At 63.9% G+C, this 19,066-nt stretch overlaps 2 protein-coding genes across 4 annotated transcripts in view; one reads left to right on the forward strand and one right to left on the reverse strand.

The window, feature by feature from the left end:
* On the forward strand, positions 1-12,570 carry DGKQ (diacylglycerol kinase theta; the record flags this gene model as incomplete). The annotated part of the gene is made up of 23 exons (XM_004715122.2): positions 1-73; positions 2,684-2,763; positions 3,074-3,173; positions 3,456-3,541; positions 3,612-3,737; positions 4,126-4,279; positions 4,417-4,491; positions 4,579-4,679; positions 4,787-4,986; positions 5,108-5,198; positions 5,354-5,408; positions 5,540-5,601; positions 6,037-6,187; positions 6,523-6,561; positions 7,108-7,223; positions 8,744-8,895; positions 9,062-9,210; positions 9,390-9,568; positions 9,796-9,896; positions 10,183-10,329; positions 10,437-10,548; positions 10,636-10,788; positions 11,200-12,570. Coding segments are annotated over 23 exons (2,601 nt in total), but the record flags the coding sequence as incomplete, so codon positions are not given.
* The window catches only part of TMEM175 (transmembrane protein 175), a 16,894-nt gene continuing 9,689 nt past the window's right edge, over positions 11,862-19,066 (reverse strand). For 2 of the 3 annotated variants that reach the window (XM_045289454.1, XM_004715077.4), the window contains 8 exons: positions 18,931-19,025; positions 17,602-17,653; positions 17,255-17,290; positions 16,604-16,687; positions 15,218-15,382; positions 14,057-14,135; positions 13,772-13,907; positions 11,862-13,622 (listed from right to left, as the gene is read on the reverse strand). In XM_045289454.1, coding sequence (XP_045145389.1) covers positions 12,953-13,622; positions 13,772-13,907; positions 14,057-14,135; positions 15,218-15,382; positions 16,604-16,687; positions 17,255-17,290; positions 17,602-17,653; positions 18,931-19,025 — 1,317 coding nt within the window. In that variant the 3' untranslated portion in view covers positions 11,862-12,952. Of the gene's footprint in view, positions 13,623-13,771; positions 13,908-14,056; positions 14,136-15,217; positions 15,383-16,603; positions 16,688-17,254; positions 17,291-17,601; positions 17,654-18,704; positions 18,740-18,930; positions 19,026-19,066 lie in introns of those variants that run through there. The other variant, XM_045289455.1, reaches the window with a different exon arrangement.

Here is a 19,066-nt window from a genome sequence, read left to right on the forward strand (position 1 = left end):
ACGCTCACCAAGCCCACCTTCTGCCACCTGTGCTCCGATTTCATCTGGGGGCTGGTCGGCTTCCTGTGCGACGGTGAGCCCGCGCCCCCCGCCCCGCTGCACCGGGGGTCCTGGGACCCTGGATCCCGCTTGGGCCAGCAAGGACCCACTCGGCCCTCCGGTCCCGGCTGTGACCCAAGGCTCCTCCGCCTGGGACCTCCAGACCAGCTACCGCCCCAGAGCCCCGGGTCCCAGGACGCTGCAGGACACGCCACTCACTCTCCCGGCCGGCAGGGCCCAGCGCGGCCGGTCACCAACCTTTTGGCCCATCCCAGACTGAACCCCTCGCCTCCGGCCCTGTCCCTCCCAGCAGCTCCCACCCCGCCCCCCGACAGTCCCCGGCAGCTTTCGGAGCGCCAGGGTCACGCGGGCGAGGTGGTCGTGATTTTACTCCTCTGGAGGTAGTGGCCAGCGCCACCACTCTGGGCATGGGCATCCCGGTTCGCGGTAGTCTTGTGTGCCCAGGGTCTGCACGAGGCATTGCTCCCCCGTGCTGCCCGAGGTTGGGGTCTATGGGGAAGAACCGTGCCCCCTCAACTAGCCCTAGTGCCGCGCAGGGGTGGGCGATTGCCTGGAAGAATCCGTGTCATTGGGAGGAGGGGGTGAGGCCAGCTACTTGAATTCCTGCACCCACCCCCCGCTGGAGGTTAGTGCGTCCCTGCCACTTGCTTGCCGATGAGGGTTCCTTGAGGCATGCTGCTGCCCAGAGGGCCGGGTGCTGGCACTGCCCAGGCTGAGCCGCCTGGAGAACCGGCCGGCTGGGCCGTCACCGACGGGTGCGGCGTGCCCTGACATGGCTCCCACCCTGCTGCCAAGCCAGCCAGCCTGGGCAAGGGTTGCCTGCCCTTCCCTCCTGAGGCTTCCGGCCGGCTGGGCCTCTCCTAGTCCCTGCCCCTCTGAGGCAGCTGAGCCTGGGGACCATGGGCCCTGTGGGTGTGGGTGTAGGGGCCCCTGCTGCCTGGCAGGGGAGGAGGCCAGGGCAGGATTGGAGTGTTTGTGCTGCAGGGAAGGGACTCTAGTGTGAAGTGCAGGGAACATTTGGCACCACCTGGGCTTAGGTGGGGAGCCTCCTCTTCCCTGGAGAGTGCAGACCTTCACCCTGGGGAGAGACAGACAGCTCTGGGGCCTAAGGGGGCTGAGGGCTGCTTGGATCTCGTGGAAGTGGGAAGGGGTGTCTTCCTGACGGCAGGGAGAGCTGGACCCTCGGTCCTGGACTGCTAACATCATGGGGATGGCCCCCAGGTCACTGTCAGATACGAATGTGACACTCGTGGACTAGGTAGCGGGCTGCCTGAGGAGGCTGGGGTGTGGAGTCAGTCCTGGTTGAGGCTAGCCCCCAGGCCACCCTCCCAGGGATGCCCTCCAGCAGCTGGGCAGCCCCTGCAGGGGCGGGCACCCTCCCATATCCGGAGAGAATTGTGGGTGTTTCTCTGCAAACAGAGGTGTCTGGCAGGGAGCACCCAGGATGTGGGGGGTGGGGAGGCAGAGTTGGCACTATCTCCCAGTCACAGGGGAGGAAGCCTGCTGGTGCTGTCTGTAGCTGCCCCTGTGGCCGAGCTGGTTTGGGGTGGGGGGCAGAGGTGGGAGTTCCTCTAAGCTCTCCCCATGTTGGGTCGGATGTTTCCTCTGGAGCCAGGCTGTGGAGTGGCTGCTGTCTGTGTCTTGGCAGGCAGGGACACAGGTCCCACAAGGTGGCCTTCCTGGGGAACCTGCCTGTCCTCTGAGAAGCACACTGGTCACCACCAGGTGTCTCAGGCAAATTCCTCCCAGACCCTGCCCACTTCCCAGCCCCTTGCCACCTATCTACCCAGTCACCTCCCACTGGGCATGCCCCACCCCTCCCTAGTGTGCCCAGCTCCCCTGCCCTCTTTCGGCTCCCTCCCTGCCCCTCTTTTCCTACTCCCCTTCTCCCCTTGCCCTTCTCCTCCAGCCCCCCATTAGCCCTCCCATCCCTTCCCCACTCGGGATCTCCCCCCCAGCACTGGGCCTTTGTTCCACTCTGGGACCTCCTCTGCGACCCTGGCCTGACCCCATCCAAGACAGGGTGGAGGTGCGCCTCCCTGGCCCTGGCCGAGGTACTGACCGCTTGGGGAGGTTGAGGCTTTCTAGGGCGCAGCCCCAATGTCGGTGGTGTGGTGGAGAGGGATCATGGTGTATGTCGTTGGAGAGGAGTGAAGGGTGTCCCCACGGACATTGGCTTAGGGGATTCCAGAAAGTAGGCACTTGTGAAGTGATCAGGGGTTCAGGGTTGCCTGGGTACTCCTCAAGGGAGCTGGGAGCGAGTCTGTGTGTAGGGGACGGGTGGGGTGGTGGTGCGAACTGCCGAGGTCCGTGTGCGCATGCGCAGCCCTGGGGCTGGTCTGGACCTTGGTTTCTTTGCCAGCGCTCAGTACCCACCGCCCCACGGAGATATTTGGGGGAGGGGTTGCGGGAGGGGAATGCTGTCCCTATTATTGCACGAGTACCGGAAGTGGGGGGCTGCCCAGATACACGCAGCAGGAACCTGCCCTCCCATCCCCACTGCAAGGAGTCACACCTTGCTGCAGGGTCCCTCCCAGGCCATCCAGCGGAGCCAGGGCTCCCGGTTCCGCGCAGAGGTACCGGCGGGACGGGGCGGGCTCACGCACAGCTATTGTCCCCACAGTCTGCAACTTCATGTCCCATGAGAAGTGTCTGAAGCACATGAAGACCCCGTGTGTGTGCGTGGCGCCCAGCCTGGTGCGGGTGAGTGGCGGCCGCCTTCCTGCTGGCTGGTGGGCGGGGCGCTGAGATGGTCGCTGGCCATCCTGCGCCCAGGGCACCACTGGTTCTTTCCCATGGAAACAAGTAAAAAGGGGTGGGACACAACTGGAGTGAGCCCTGCACAGGCCGAGCCTGGGGCCCTTCCAGGGAATTGTGCAGCCAGAAGGCTCTCCCCTGCCCTCTGCCACACACTGGATGACAGGAGAGGGCGTAGGCACAGAGACCAGGACAGGTGGGCGGCGACTGGCGCAGGGGGCAGGAGGTTTCTGAGGCAGCTCTCTGCCCCCACCAGGTCCCGGTGGCGCACTGCTTTGGCCCCCGGGGGCTGTACAAGCGCAGGTTCTGCGGGGTCTGCCGCAAGTGCCTGGAGGTGCCTGCGCTCCGCTGCGAAGGTACTGCCACCGGGTGTCCGCGAGATGGAGGGGGGCTGGGGGGCTGACTGGCTCTGACACGCAGCTTCCATCCGTGGTCTCTGTGGGGTGATCCTTAGGCCGTGCCAGGGTTGTGGGGGAGACCCCGAAGTGCTTTTTGGGAGCAGGGGGCAGAGGGCTCCGGGGGCTCGGGGCACACCGTGGTAGCAAGCAGGGAGAGGTCAGAGGGAGTGGCCAAAGGAGGACACGGCCTACTGGGGTGCGGGGGCACTGCGAGAGCCCCTAACCCTGCCCGCCCCTCAGTGTGTGAGCTGCACGTTCACCCCGACTGTGTGCCCTTCGCCTGCAGCGACTGTCGCCACTGCCACCAGGACGGGCACCAGGACCACGTGAGTGCCTGGGGCGTGGGTGTGGGGGGAGGGGCGCGGGGGGCGCTTAGCTGACGTCACCCCTTCCCAGGACACGTACCACCACCACTGGCGGGAGGGGAACTTGCCCTCAGGCGCACGCTGCGAAGTCTGTCGCAAGACGTGCGGCTCCTCGGAGGTGCTGGCCGGCCTGCGCTGTGAGTGGTGCGGCCTCCAGGTGAGGGTGAGGGCAACCACGCAGGGCCACAGGGGACTGGTGTGGGGGGTCAGATAAGAATAGGTGGGTTGTCTGGGGGTGGGGCCTCTCTTTGTGCACAGGGCTCGTAGAGTAGAGGCGCGGCCCAATAGTGGAGGCCGTTGAGGGGGGGGCGGTCCTTGGCTGGTGTGGCTCCCAGGTTGTGGGAGAGGCAGAATGGACGTCCGGGAGGGCAAGGCTAGGAGTTGGGGTGGAACATCCCCACTGGGCCCCTTTCCATCTCCTTGAGTCTTTGGGGTGGCCACCCATGTGACCAGAGAGTGGGGCGTCTGTGGAGCTGGCTACCCCACCCTGGGGTGTGTCCGGTGGGCCTCCGGGCTTCCTGAACGCAGCTGCCCTGCTGCCCCAGGCCCACTCCGTCTGCTCCTCGGCGCTCGCCCCCGAGTGCACGTTCGGGCGCCTGCGCAGCATGATCCTGCCCCCCGCCTGTGTGCGCCTGCTGTCTCTCAACTTCAGCAAGATGCACTGCTACCGCATAGCCGAGACCTGGGCGCCTGAGCCAGGTGGGGCCCGTGGCCTCAGGGCGGGACTTCCGGGGTGGGCGTGGAAGGGGCATGGCACCATGGCCTGAGCAACGGGGCTAGGGGCCTGGCTCTCACCCTACCAGACTCCTAACGCATGAGTCTGTCCTTGTCTGAAGGTGAAGGGGACGATGGTGTGGATGGAAGTGCCCCAGTGGGCCCAGGCCGAGAGGCGCTGGCGTCTCCGGAGTCCAGTAAGTGCCCTCCTAGTGTCCACGCCACCCCCCAACCCCCACCGTTGCCTTTTCCCTGCGGACTCACGAACCCCTCTCCCCCACCAGGCAAGCAGACGCTGAGGGTCTTCGATGGCAACGACAGCCTGCGGAGAAACCTCTTCCGTCTGGTCACCGTCCCCCGCCTCGCCAGGAGCGAGGAGGTGCTGGTAGGCGACCGGGCTCCCAGAACGTCTTCCCTGGGCAGGTTTGACGGGTGGGGTGAAGTGGGTAGGGGTCTGCCCACCTACCTGGCCAGCCCCTTCCTACCCTACAGGAGGCGGCCCTGCGGGCGTACTACGTCAGTGAGGACCCTCGAGACTTCCAGCTGCAGGCGCTGCCCCTGCCCGTGCCTGCAGGGGATGGCGAGGCCGGCGGAAAGGAGGAGGGGGGTCGAAGCCCTTCGCCGGAGGCCTGGGTCATCCGGGCCCTGCCCCACACACATGAGGTCCTGAGGATCTACCCGGCCTGGCTCAAGTGAGACCCCGGCCCATGTCCCACCATCTGCGGGGCCAGGAGGGTGGGCAGGCGAGCGGGTGGTGGGAGGGCGTCCGCGCTGCCTCACTCGGGCTGCCCCGATTCTCTGGTCGGCTCGCAGGGTGGGTGTGGCCTACGTGTCGCTCCGTGTAACTCGGCAGAGCACGGCGCGCTCTGCGGTGCTGGAGGTCCTTCCGCTGCTCGGCCTCCAGGTACGAAGTCTGGGGCTCCCTGGGGCGTTTCAGGGGTACTGTGAGCAAGCTGGCCACGCCCCAGACCCCGCCTCCAGGGGAGGTGTCCTGGGGTAGTGGTGTGGGGGGGGGAGGGGGCTGGTTCCAGGCCTGACATGGGCATCTTCTGACCTCAGGCAGAGAGCCCCGAGAGCTACCAGCTGGTGCAGGTGCTCCTGGGCAGCAGGCAAGGTGAGTCCCTGTGCCGTGTGCCAGCAACCAAGCTCTGGCTCTGCTGGCGTGGGGAGGGGGCCGGGGGGGCGGAGCCTGGGGCTGTCAGGGCAGAAATGGACCTGCTCTCTGTTCAACGGCCTGGTCTGCAGTTCAGCGGACGGTTTTGGCGGAAGACGAGCCCCTGATGGACCTCCTCCATGACATGCGGCAGGTCCGTAAGTGAGGAAGCTGGCCCTTCCCTACAGGGGCTCCATGTCCCCATCACACCTTTGGCCCTGAGAGGCCGGCAGGGGGTACCTGTCTCCCGAGGCTAGGGAGAGTGGCAGGGCTGGGCTGAGCTGGACCATCTGCATGCTTGATCCAGGCCTGAGTTGGGGGTCTCTGGGCTCCCCAGGGGGGAGCTTCTCTCTCTTACCCATCAGCTCAGCTGGGAGAGGGAGTCAGTTCTCATTTGTAGCCACCCTGCAGGGATTTCCGTGGCTGTAAGTCTCTACGAGAGCGGACAGCCCCATCTGACATCCGAGGGTTTAAACTGCCAACCTTGCTGGTAGTAGCCCGACTCTTTTACCAGCAATGTTGCTGGGACCCCCAGGGGTCTCCCCCCATATGACCATGGGGCAGGACCCTCAGTGTCCTCTCCCCACAGACGTCCCTGCGGCAGATGAGCCACACACGTTTCTATGTGGTGGAGAGCCAGGCCCTGACACCTCACATCTCCCTGTTTGTGGGCGGCCTGCCGCCTGGCCTGGCCACTCAGGAGTATGGCCCCCTGTTGCAAGAGGCCCTGGGCACCAAAGGTGGGTTCATTTGGCATACCTGGGCACCTGGGGGGAAGAAGGGGCCCCAGATGGCCAGCAGTGGGGGCTTCAGCACCCCTGGCCTCCCCCTGGTTGTCCTTGGCCCTGTCTGAGTCAAGTCCCCACTTGGGCCAGTGCCCTACCTGAGGGGTCCTGGGGCCTGGTACCCGGGTGGGGCAGAGCACCCTGGGGGCAGAGGGACCATGGGCCCCAGCAGGGAGCTGCTGGAACTTCTTTGGGAGCTTTTGTTTGGGAGGTTGGCCGGCCGGGCCTCTGGGCAGTGCTGTCTGGCATCAGCCTGGGCTGCCCGCTCTGACTGCAGTTTGTCTTTGCAGCTGACGTGGTGACTGTGAGTCATGTCTACGCCTCGCAAGGTGAACGCTCTCAGCCAGGCTCATGTTTGGCCGACTGTCCTGTCCCCTGGTTTTGAGGGACAAGCCCCACTGACCCTCACTCAGGGCCCTGGAGGGTCCCCACACTGGCCTAGCCCTCATCCTAGGCTTGCCGCTGCCTCTCCTGGGCTAAGGCAGGCTTCTGCTCAGAAACATCCACCCGAACCCACAGGGAGTGTGGGTTTGCCTCTGTCACGGGAAGTTTCAGCCTGCACGGAAGGGAAGCCAAACACTGCACTGAGCCCCCACTCCCCCCCCCCAGCTATTACCCACGTCCTTCCATGAGGTGGCCCTGGTGTTAGCTCCTGGGTGGGAGGCCCTAATAGGGCAACTCCACCCACCCTCTGTCCTGTGTCCTGTGGCTTCTCTGCCCACCCATACCCATGCCCATGCCCACTCAGGGGACATGCCTAGTTCTGTTGGGCCAGAGACCCCAGGTTTCCCCTGAGGGCGTGAGGGAGGGGTGGCAAGCTTTCCTGGGGAGAGGGGGCTGTGGGCGGCAGCCGAGGCTGTGCGCCCCCTCTGCAGGTGCCGTGGTGCTGGACCTCGCCTGCTTCGCCGAGGCTGAGCGGCTGTACATGCTGGCCAAGGATGCGGTCGTGCAGGGGCGCCCGCTGACGGCACTGGTGCTCCCTGACGTGCTGGTGAGGGCAGCGGGGCTCCAGGGGTGCTGGAGGGGTGCTGGGGGGAGGGGGTTTCCACAGGCTAGTAGGGCTGCTGGAGACCCTGGCCCAGTCACACACGCCGCCTCCCCGCATTGGACCTTCCCCTGATGTCCACACACCTTCCCCACTGAGCCCCTTCCCCTACTGTTCCCCTCTCCTCTCACTTTGTGCCTTTTCCCCAACACCCCCTCCCCGCACCTCCACACTCCCTGCCCCATGGCCCCTCCTCTTGTTCCTCTCCCACATCCCTCCCGCCTCCCTTCTACAAGGTCTTCACCCCACACATACCCTCCCCTTCCACAGGAACCCTTCCCCTGTACCCCTCTCCCCCCATGTGTGCCTTCTCACCCAATGCCTTCTCCATGCTCCCCCGACCTCTCTTGGGAGGCCTCTGTGGACAGACGGTCTCTTCTTCACCTTGGGGGTGGGCTGCTACCCCCTTGCTCTCCCCCCTGCTGTGCGCTGAGGGGCGAGGGCAGAGGTCAAGCACCCTGCCAGGGGCTGCCTCGGGGGTGGGGAGGAGCAGTCAAGCCAGGGCCCGTTGTCCTCATAGTGGGCTATGTGAGCATGCGGTGAACGAGTCCCCAAGAACTGAGCCTGGGCGTGTTGGCCTCTGCAGTGACCGCCTCACTAGGGGTGGAGGGGGGCAATGTGCTGGTGACCACAGGCAAATGGCCCATTGGGGCCCTGCCCTCTTAGTCGCCGGACACTGCCAGTCAGGGGCACCCCTGACTTCGAGCACCTCCTGGAGCCCCTGCCTGGTCTGGCTCTGCCTTCTCAGCTGCTGCGGGCTCCTCCACCCCGAGCCGGAGATGCCCCTGTCCTCTGTCCCCTGTCCCTGAGAGGGCCAACCAGAGCAGGCTAGTTGATGTCTGCCTGGGAGGGGTCTGAGCTGAGTGGGCTGTGGTGTCCCGCAAACTCTCTCCCTGGCTCTCCATCAGCTGCCCGCTCCTGGGCCAGAGGGTACAGTGTGACTGCAGGCAGCTCTGCCGCTAGAGGGCCAAAGCACGTCCCCGGCCTCAAGCCACAGGGGACCTCACGTGCTGTCAGTACCCACCTTCTGAGCCCCACTGCTCTGTCTACTGCAGCTGCCCCACCTTGTGGGGTGTCCAGCCTCCTGGGCCCTGGTATGCACAGGCAGAGGGAGTTGTGGGCTCCTGGAGTGCTGTGTGGGGGCTTCACCTGGCTGCCCAACGGTGCCAGGCAGGGTGCTGCTGGCCGGGGTGCCCCAGCCATGGGCTGCAGTGACTCTGGTGGGCGGGCTAGCGGTTGAGTGTGTGATCTGTCTCCAGGGCCAACCGAAGGAGCTGCTGACCGGGGGGAATGTGCTGGCCCCTGGCAGCGCAGGGTTGGGGCAGGACTTCGGAGCTGTGCTGGATGAGTTAGCATGAGGTGGCCACAGTCGCTGCCCGGCAGCCTTGGGGATGGGGATGGGAGAGGTCATTTAGTCGGGCAGCTGAGGGGGGGCCGGCTCCCCTGACCCAGCCCTCATCTGTCAGCATGAGAAGCTACCCCCCGACTGCTGCCCCCTCCTCGTGTTTGTGAACCCCAAGAGTGGGAGCCTCAAAGGTAGAGACCTGCTCTCCAGTTTCCGGAAGCTGCTGAACCCCCACCAAGTCTTTGAGCTGACCAATGGGGGCCCTCTCCCCGGGTAAGTGCCAGAGCTGAACTGGCACCCTAGGACAGTGTCCTCCTGGTGGATTGGGTTGGAGGGAGCCTGGTTGGCCCTGGAGGTCCTCCCCCTCCCCCTCCCCCCCTGTAGGGGTGGGCCTGCACCCAGGTGGTAACGGAATACGCCCTGTCTCCTCCGCTGCCAGGTTCCATGTCTTCTCCCAGGCCCCCCGCTTCCGGGTGCTGGTGTGTGGCGGGGACGGCACCGTGGGCTGGGTGCTCGGTGCCCTGGAGGAGACACGCCACCGCCTGGCCTGCCCTGATCCTTCTGTGGCCATCCTGCCCCTGGGCACAGGTGGGCATGGCCAGGGGTGGGCAGTGTGGGCACCAGGGCTTGTTCCTCTCAGCCTTCAAGTTTTTCTCTAGGCCTGTGGGGTCTCTGTCCTGCCGGTCTTCACACCTTTCCCTGTGGGGTCTCTGCCCCGCTGGTGAGATGTGGCTCTAGGGTTACTCCATGTCCTGCTTCTGTCCCAGGGAATGACCTCGGCCGCGTGCTACGCTGGGGCGCGGGCTACAGTGGAGAGGACCCCTTCTCAGTGCTTGTATCTGTGGATGAGGCCGATGACGTGCTCATGGACCGCTGGACAATCCTGCTGGATGCACAGGATGCCAGTGGCGCTGAGAACAGCTCAGTCGACCTGGAGCCCCCCAAGGTACTGCCAAGGGGCACCCTCACTTTTCCCACCCCACCCACTTGGCAGGACATGGCTGGCTGATTTTGACCAGGCCTGGCTGGTGCTGTCCCCTGGGGCCTGGGGAGCCATGGTGGGATTAGGCAGGGGCGTGGCTGGCCAGTGCTGACCATGGGAAAAGAGTTGGCTAGACCCACCCCCGGGAACCCAGGCGACGGGTCCTGGGTTATCACAGGACTTGCCCCTAGATCGTCCAGATGAATAACTACTGTGGGATTGGCATCGATGCTGAGCTCAGCCTGGACTTCCACCACGCCCGAGAAGAGGAGCCGGGGAAGTTCACCAGCAGGTACTGGAGATGGGCTGCTTCAGCTGGGGCAGTGGCCGCCACCTGGTGACAGTGTCCTTTGGGGGAGATTTGCCAGCTGGGATAGGTGGAGCGGGGGACGAACCTGGTGGCTGCTTGTGGTAGAGTCAGGGCTGCTGCCACTTGGTGATGGGCGATGTACTTGTAGGGGATTCACCAGCTGGGAATCAATGGACCGGGGGACTAGGGCCCAGGGGTGGCTTTGGGTCCGGCAGGTATAGCCACCTGGTGAGGGTAGGTTCCCTCTGCACCCCCACCCCCCCTCCAGGTTCCATAATAAGGGTGTGTACGTGCGGGTCGGGCTGCAGAAGATGAACCAGTCACGCAGTCTGCACAAGGAGATCCGGCTGCAGGTGGGGCAGCAGGAGGTGGCACTGCCCAGCATCGAAGGCCTCATCTTTATCAATATCCCCAGGTGCGGCTAGGCGGGCGGGGGGAGTGCCCCTGGCCTGCTGGCCTGGAACCCCACGGGGCTCCTTGGCATTCGGCCCCACCCACAGCTTGGCCTTGCCCCCTGCACAGCTGGGGCTCGGGGGCCGACCTGTGGGGCTCTGACAGCGACGCCAGGTTCGAGAAGCCGCGCATGGACGACGGGCTGCTGGAGGTGGTGGGTGTGACAGGCGTCGTGCACATGGTGAGGGGCAGTGACTGGGCAGGGGCGGTGGCTGCTCTGTGCTGGACGCCAAGGCCCCGCTGACCCCCTCCCTCACCCCCCCTCCAGGGTCAGGTCCAGGGTGGGCTCCGCTCCGGCATCCGCATTGCCCAGGGCTCGTACTTCCGCGTCACGCTCCTCAAGGCCACGCCTGTGCAGGTGGACGGTGAGCCCTGGGTCCAGGCGCCCGGGCACATGATCATCTCGGCTGCGGGGCCCAGGGTACGTCGGGCGTGGTTGGCAGGGCCCTGGTGGAGGCAGGTGTGTGCTCAGTAAGCTGGGGGCAGAGCGAGTGGCTTTGGGAGGCTGTGGGGGCAGCCTTGGTGATGTAGTGGTTACGTGTTGGGCTGCTAACCGCCAAGGCCGGCAGCTCAAAAACCACCGGCCGAACAGGAAGAGGAGGAAGCATTCCACCCCGTAAAGGGGATCCGAGCCTCACAGGGGCAGTTCTACTCTGCACTACAGCGCTGCTGTGGGTCAGCATCCATTCAGCAGCAGGGTTGGTTTGTGGGGGCTGGGGCCTGTGAATAACTTCTTGTGGGAGTAGGGCTGGGGATGGTGTCAGGCAGGCTGTGGGCTGGCCATCTGTCCATCCATCCTTGAGTACTCACTCGGCCTGGATCCCCGAAACAGGTGCACATGCTGAAGAAGTCCAAGCAGAAGCCCAGGAAGGCCGGAGGCGGCCCCAAGGAGAACCGTGTGGATGCGAGCCCCGAGGGCGATGCCAAATAGACGCAGTAGGGGAGGCTGAGGGCTGGAAGTAGCCCAGTGCCCACCCTGGTCCACCACCGGGCAGTGACCTCGTCCTGACGTCTTCCTGGGACCAAGGCGTCCCCATCCAGGCCGCCCCTGGGGGCTGTGGGCGTGCCCCCGGCCTTGGCAGTCAGTGTTGGGGTGGCCCGGGGGCTCTGCGGAGGCCTTGAGGGCTGCATCCTGCTACCTGCACCTCCGAGCTCCCCCCCAGGTGGCCTGTTGCTGGGCTTCCCCTCACCTCCTGGACCACTCTGGGTGTAGCTGGCCCTGGGGCTCTGAGGCACATGTTTCAACCTCTGCGCAGAAATGGCAGACCCATGCCCAGAGGGGGACGTGGGGCCTGGGAGACCCTGGGCGTGCTCTGGGTGTCTGCAGTAGGGTCTAGATCAGTGGGCTTGGCTGGGAGCCCATGCTGCCTTGCTGGTAGGTGGTAATACAAAGCTGAGCTTGGTATGGGTGGTGCAGGGCCAGTGGCCGCCCCTCTTGATGCCTATCCGAGCAGGTAGAAGGGACCAGGAGGGTGTAGACGGATGACACTGGGCTGGGCGGAGGAACCGCTTTAATTCCCACTCCACGTGACGCACTTTACATACTATTGCCTGCCAGATGCATGGCTGCGACTGGCGCCCTGACCCCCTGGCCCAGGGGCAGTGGCTAGCCGGGACCCTGGGGCTCCTTTGGAACTCGGACCACAAGGACAGAAATGAAAGGGAACTAAACTATGTGGGACGTCTCCCGAGGCACCCACACCAAAGAAGGGGGCCCCCGTGGCCCCTGACTCCCTGCACTGTGGAGCTTGGCTGGGCCTGAGTGCCAGCCTGCTGCTGGCCTGAGTTTGGGCCTTAACCCTGGGGCAAGCCAAGGGAGGCAGACCCCAGGGTGTCCCCCCCTCCCTGCCCCGCTTGTGCCCAAACTGCACCCAGTGTGCACCGTGTTTACGTGTTTGTAACTGGTCCATGCAGCTCTGCGTGACTCGTGCTCGCTTGTGCCCAAACCGCACCCAGTGTGCACCGTGTTTACGTGTTTGTAACTGGTCCACGCATGCAGCGTGTGATTCATGCTCGCTTCGCCGTCTGCTCTGTGGGCGCTGTTGTCAGCCACGGCCCGGGGGACCGGGGGTGCTGTCAGGCCCCGTGTCTCCTGTGGCAGGCTGCTCTGCTGAGAGCTGCACTGACTGGGTCCTGCTCTCTGTGTAACTTATAGCTCCCTGAATGTACGTAACTTATGTGACAAACACAGTGCTGGATATGACATCTGCTTTCTGCCTGGTCTCTACTCTGGAAGGGTGTTTGGCAGGCCCTGGTGCCCGGGCTTTCCCGGTGGGAACAGTGGCTTTCTCCACCTCCTGTCCCATCTGAAACTTAGAGGCATCTTGCCGCTTGGGGGCCAGGCCCCCACTGTCCACCCGGCCAGGCCATCGCACTGCTTAGTTCAGTTGCCGCCAAGCCACTCACGAGGAGAGGAGGATGGTCATCATGTTGGTGACAGGAGGGGTGGGGACGTAGGAGTGTGACAGCAGAGGCTGGTCCTGGGAAGCTCGTCAGGGCGAGAACCGGGGACAATATGGAGACTGGCAATCTGCCCCATCCTTCACGTCCTCACCTTCAGCTGCGGGGGTGGAGGTGGGCGGGCACTAGCAGGGCTCTGGGAGGAGCTGGGCGCGTGCGTCCCTGGCGTCCTGGGGGCCAGGGGCGGGGGTGGGCGGCGCCAGGCGGCGAAGGGCCCCCAGCAGGGCCAGGGCCAGGCGCAGCAGCAGGCGCAGCAGCAGGAAGGCAAAGGGGACGGCCACCTGCATGAGGTGGAAGATGGCGGTGCTGAAGCGGCGCAGGAAGCAGGTGGAGGCGAAGGCCACCAGGCTGGCGCAGGGATAGAGCGCCAGCTTGGCGAACATGAGTGCGTGCTCGCGGCCGCCAAAGCGCGCCGACGGGTGCAGGGCCTCGCGCTCGCGCAGCAGCGCCGCCGTCCACGTGGCAAACTGGAAGATGCTGGCGCAGAAGATGATGGCGCAGCTGACGCGGATGCTCTCCAGCTCCTCGTGCGGCTGCTGGCGCAGGGCCGAGGTCTGCTGGTAGGCCAGCGGCAGGCCGCCCACGAAGGCCAGCGCCAGCGTGTTGAGCAGGCCCATGGCTCGCGTGGCCCGGCGCACGTGCAGGAAGAGCGAGTGGTGCGCGAACCAGAGGAGACCCACCGTGGCGAAGGAGCCGAAGTAGGCCAGGAAGTGCGGGCCGAAGGTGCCCAGGGCAGCCACGAGGCTGCCGTGGAACTGCGCCTCCACAGCCTTGGGGTCCGGCACGTTGTCCTCACTGCGGGCAGACAGGGAGCGTTGGTGCCGCCCGCTCTGGGCAGCAGGGGCCCCGGGGTCGGCGCAGTGCTCTGCACCTCAGGGCAGGCCTGGTCTCTGGGTTGGGGTGGCAGTGCCATCCCAGGCCTCTGAGGGTGGGCGGGGTCCTACCAGATGTCCAGGATGAGGAGGGTGGCCACGATGGCGTAGACGCCGTCGCTGAAGGCCTCCACGCGCTCTTTGCTGAGGGGCTCGTGCAGGTCAAAGGTGAAGAACTCCAGCCTCTGAATAGGGGGATCCCTGGGGCCTGCGTGGGAGGAGGTGCTGACCCCCGCTTGGGAAAATAGACTCCCCCGCAGCCTGCTGGCCTCCCAAAGGGAACCACCTGGTCCAAGAGGTGGGTGCCGCTCCCCATCTCCAGCGGGCCTCCCCCACTGTGCCAGGGACGGGGCCTACCCATAATCCTGTCCTTGCACCAGCCGGCCGCCTTGCTGACGTAGGGCAGGAAGATGACCGTCACCATCAGCAGGTATGCCTGCACAGGAGACACAGCAGTGAGAATGGGGAGGAGCCTAGGACCCCCCCAGAAACGCTGTTTCGAAAGGATGGGAGCCCACAAACAAACTCAGTGCCACCAGTCGGTGCGGACTCACAAGAGAGCCCACAGCACATAAGGAACTGCCCCGTGGGTGCCCAAGACGGGTTCCTGAGACGGGACCTCGTCTTTCTCTTGAGGAGCGACGGTTGGTTCTGAACTTCAGGCCTCAAGGTTAGCTGCTCAGCCGTGACCAGTTCTCCACCAGGGCTTGGCAGATAATGCAGGAGGGGCTATAAAGTGCACGTTGGGCCACGGGAAACCTGAGTCCCTCGAGGCTGCCACCAAGAGCGGAGACGGGATGGGGGTGTCTCTGCAAACCATCAGCTCTGAAAGGGGCCCTGGTTGTCAGGCACTCCGAGGGAGACACACAGTCTTGAAGCTCTGCAGCGGGTGCCCCGCCGAGTGCACAGACACGGTGGCAGGGGTTGGGATTTGATCTCATCTTCGTCCCGGCTCACGGCGACCCTGTGCTCAGCAGAAGGAAGTACTGCATGGCCCTGCCCCTCTTCACAGTGGTCGGGTCTGAGCTGCTTGGTGCAGCTGCGGTGTCCATCTTATCGAGGGTCTCCCTCTGTCGCTGTCCCTCCACTTTGCCAACATGACATCCTTCCCCAGGGACCAGGGTCTTCGGACGTATCCGAAGCGTAGGGGATGGAGTCTGGCCTCTCCCGAGCCTCACAGCGTGGTGTGGCCCAGCCCAGCCCAGCCTGCAGCCCGAGGCCACACGGTGCCGGGCCTCTTCTTGAGTGCCTGCTTCTTTTCACGGACCCTCTCCAGCCTGATGCCCTTCTCCAGGGGCAGGTCCCTCCCATTCAGATACCCACACTCTGACCCTCACCTCAGTAGCACTGCTGCTCCTACACCGTCATCTCATGCTCTGACCCCAAAGTCCAGGGTCCCCACCCTGTCAGCACTCCTCTGTCCTCACACCCAGAGTCCAGGGCTCCTTGGTCCAGCCCCTCTGCCCAAGGCCCCATGCCGAGCTCCTAGTCCAGTGTCCCCCTCTCCCCGGCACTCACCAGCGGGAAGAAGAAGAATGAGCAGAGGGCAGCGGCGAAGCACAGCGCGGGGCCTCGGAGCACAAGGCCCAGGATGTGCTGCCGGAAGGCGGCCTTGTGGGCGGAGTGTGCGATCTGCGGGTTCAGGAGGTGCGGGTAGTGGAAAGCGTACCCCACGATCGCCGCCTGCGGGGAGAAGCTGGCTGCAGCTGCCGGGCAATGGGTGAGGCTGGCCTTCCCTGCTTTCAGTGTGTGTGCGGGGTCCCACGTGAGGGGCACGCTCCCCTAGCTGCCCTTCTCACTGCTGGCGGGAGCCCAGAGCTCTGACTGGCAGCCCCCTCCAGCAGTACCTGGAGACCCCCGCCTGCCTTCCCACCTCCGGCATGTAGGCCGGATGGTCTGAACCCAACGGCAGTCCACTGCCCTAGTCTATCCACAGTTCGCTTTGGCCTCCATGCCGTAGGCCACAGCCGCCTCCGTGAGGGAGGAATCACCGGGACAGCCTACAGTGTTGGTGGAGGGCGCACGCACCCACCCTCCCAGCCTGCCTGATGGTGACACCACCCACAACCACACCCACACTACCCAGACCTCCCGCCTGAGCCTGCCTGATGGTGACACCACCCACAACCACACCCACACTACCCAGACCTCCCGCCTGAGCCTGCCTGATGGTGACACCACCCACAACCACACCCACACTACCCAGACCTCCCGCCTGAGCCTGCCTGATGGTGACACTACCCCCCACAACACCACACACTGTACACACCATACACATCACACACACTATAACCACCACACACACTGTACACACCACACTATACACACAGCACACACACTACACACAGCACACACACTGTACACATACAGCACAAACATCACACACTACACACACTGTACACACTATACACCACACACACACTGTACACACCACACTATACACAGAGCACACACTACACCACAAACACACATCACACACTATAGACCATACACACACTACACACCACACTATACATACTACACACACATTGTACACACCACACTATACAGAGCACACACTACATACACTGTATACACCACACACTACACCACACACACACACACATCACACACTATAGACCATACACACACACTACACACACTATACAACACACACACTGTACACACCACACACTATACACCACACACTGTACACACCACATTATACACACAGCACAAACATCACACACTAAACACACTGTACACACAGCACAAACATCATACACTAAACACACTATACACACTATACACCACACACACACTATACACACCACACACACACTGTACACACCACACACTATACACACCACACACACACTGTACACACCAAACACTATACGCACCACACACACGGTAGGCTCCCACCTGGGCCAGCCCGATGGTAATGACACACACGCAGAACAGGAAGATCCCCAGTGGCACGTCGGGGAAGGTCACCATGAGCGAGAACTGCGGGCAGAGAGCGGACTGAGGCCTGGAGCTGCAACCGGGGTGAGGGGGCACCTGGGAGCTGGGGAGTGGGGTGGGAGGTGAGCCCCAAGCTTCCCATCCTTGGCTCTGCACTTTCTAGCTGCAGAGGAGCCACATGGTGGGGCCCCGGGTGTCCCTGGGCAGAAGTCCCCAAGGCAGCCCGAGCTCTGGAGGGGTCGACCAGGGAGCGGTCAGGGGATCTGCAGGAGTGGGCAAGATGGTTGATGGAAGGAGGGAGGGGTCTGCATGGGGACAAGAGCTGTCTGTCGGCTTCTCAGGATGCTTCTGTCCATGCCTGCACCCCCTGCAGCCAACTCCATGGGGTGCGTCCAGCCTTAGAAAGCTGAGTAGTTCTTTAATCAGGCTCAGAATGGTGACACACTGGCCTGAGAGCGGCAAGGGGGTGAGTCAAGGATGCAGCCGTGCCCCCTCCCACCCTGAGAGCCCCCAGCCCCATGGGATTTCTGGCTCCCCTGGGCCCAGTCTCTGCCCCCCACAGCTGGGGCTGCCCTCTCCTGGGTCAGGGCCTGGGGAGGAGGCACTCACGGTGTACGGCAGGAAGGTGATGGTCATCATGCAGGCCTGGGGAGAAGGGGGAAGGCAGCTCCAGCACCTGCAGAGCCACCGCCAAGCACCCAGGCCCACTGTGGCTTACACCCACGCCTCCCACCACCATCCCATGGGTCCCTGCCACCCTGCATGCTGATGTCCCACGGGTCCCGGATGTGAGGGTTGTCTGGGGACTGTCTAGGTGTGAGGTGGGCTCTGGGCTCTGCCGACCTGCAGAGCAGCCACAGGAAGGGACCTGCCACCTTGCTCCGTGCTTTGGAGCGTGATGCTGAAAATTAAAATCACTTCCCAAAAACAACGTTAGAAAACACACAAAAACTCACCAAGTTGAGTAAGGCAAGCGTATCGTCTATTTTCCCAACGACCTGGAACAATCTACACATTTAATCCAACACCAAAACAGGGGAGAGAGGCATGGTCAGTTCGATCTGGCGCTGCGAGACGCGCCGCCCTCTCCGTTTCTTTCCCTGGTGTCCCCAGTGAAAGTAGCATCCGAAAGTGTGGCTTGGTGTAAAGGTGGAAACCGAGAACTGACAGCAGGAAATGCATTGAGGAAAAGGGAACCGACCTCGATGCACCCGCCCAAGGAGAAACCATGGGTGATGCCCTCACAGGTCCTTTGGTCGCTCTCCTGTCTTTGCACACTGCGATAGTCAGATGTGCTGCTTAAAGAAATGTGCACGTGACCACTGACCCCCACGCTGATGTGGTCCATCCGGCCTGGTCCTTCCCTCCCCGTATGTCTGCTTGTTCAGGCCAGGCCTGTGCTGAGAGGAAGGGCGGTCCGAGGCGCCCCAAGCTGGGAGACTGCCCTCTCTACCCCAGGGTCCCAGAGGCCCTTCTCCAGGGGGCAGGCTCCTGGCTGCTGCGTGGGGCTGAGCTCCAGCCTACCCGGGATGGAGCCCACTGCCCATTCTGTCCATGTGCAGGGCCAGCTGGAGGTGACTCGGTGAGACCGGCACCCACGCTCTGCCTGCCCGGCGGCGGAGTGGGCTCTGAGGGGAGGCCTGGGAGTGCAACATGAGCAGCCCCTAGCCTCTCCCCTCTCTGTCCGCCTCACCCACTTCTCCCAGCAGCTCCGGGAGGAGGGTCCCACTGTCCCCAAGTCACACAGCCGGCTGGCAGGTCCAGTCCATGTTCAGCATGCTGGGTGGCCACGGCCCCTTTCACCTCCTCCCTCCTGCCCCTGACCCCCTCCCTCCCTCCCTCCCACTCTTGTTGGCCATACGCCTGCCTTGGCCTCCCTCCCCATTGTCATATGCCCACCCCATCCTTGGGAGACCCTGGGGTGGGACTTCCTGCTTCTCTCATTTATAGATGAGGTGGAGGCTTAGAATGCTGGGGTGAGGGTGGGTGGGAGAAGGGTCTATAGATCCTAGCCCGGCAGAACCCAGGCCACTAGGCGGGGAGGTGCCCTGCTGAGCACCTGGTCTTGGCAGGCGGTCATGGCCCTATGGCACAGGCTGGCTGTTGTCCAGGCTGATGCAGGGAAGGGGCATCTCAGGGAGGTCCAGTGCGCAGGCCAACAGTGCCTGGGGTGGGGGTGGGGGGTCGAGCAAGCAAGCGAGGCCGGGGCCTTCACCCAGTGACACCTGCCAGGGAACTGCACCGAGTCCCCAGGGCGTGTAGTCTTTGGCCCCGCCACCCCATACCTGATGTGCGCCGTCCACGCCACGGTCACAAGCAGGAACGTCATCAGGTACACGGCGACCCTGGCTGCCAGAAGCTGCTGTATGCTCTTGTCAAACTGTCAAGTAAAGGAGGGTGTCACCCCGAGAAGGCCACCCT

Source organism: Echinops telfairi, unplaced genomic scaffold (genome assembly GCF_000313985.2).
Source record: "Echinops telfairi isolate 266 unplaced genomic scaffold, ASM31398v2 ScPeMD7_28;HRSCAF=97, whole genome shotgun sequence".
NCBI lineage: Eukaryota > Metazoa > Chordata > Mammalia > Afrosoricida > Tenrecidae > Echinops > Echinops telfairi.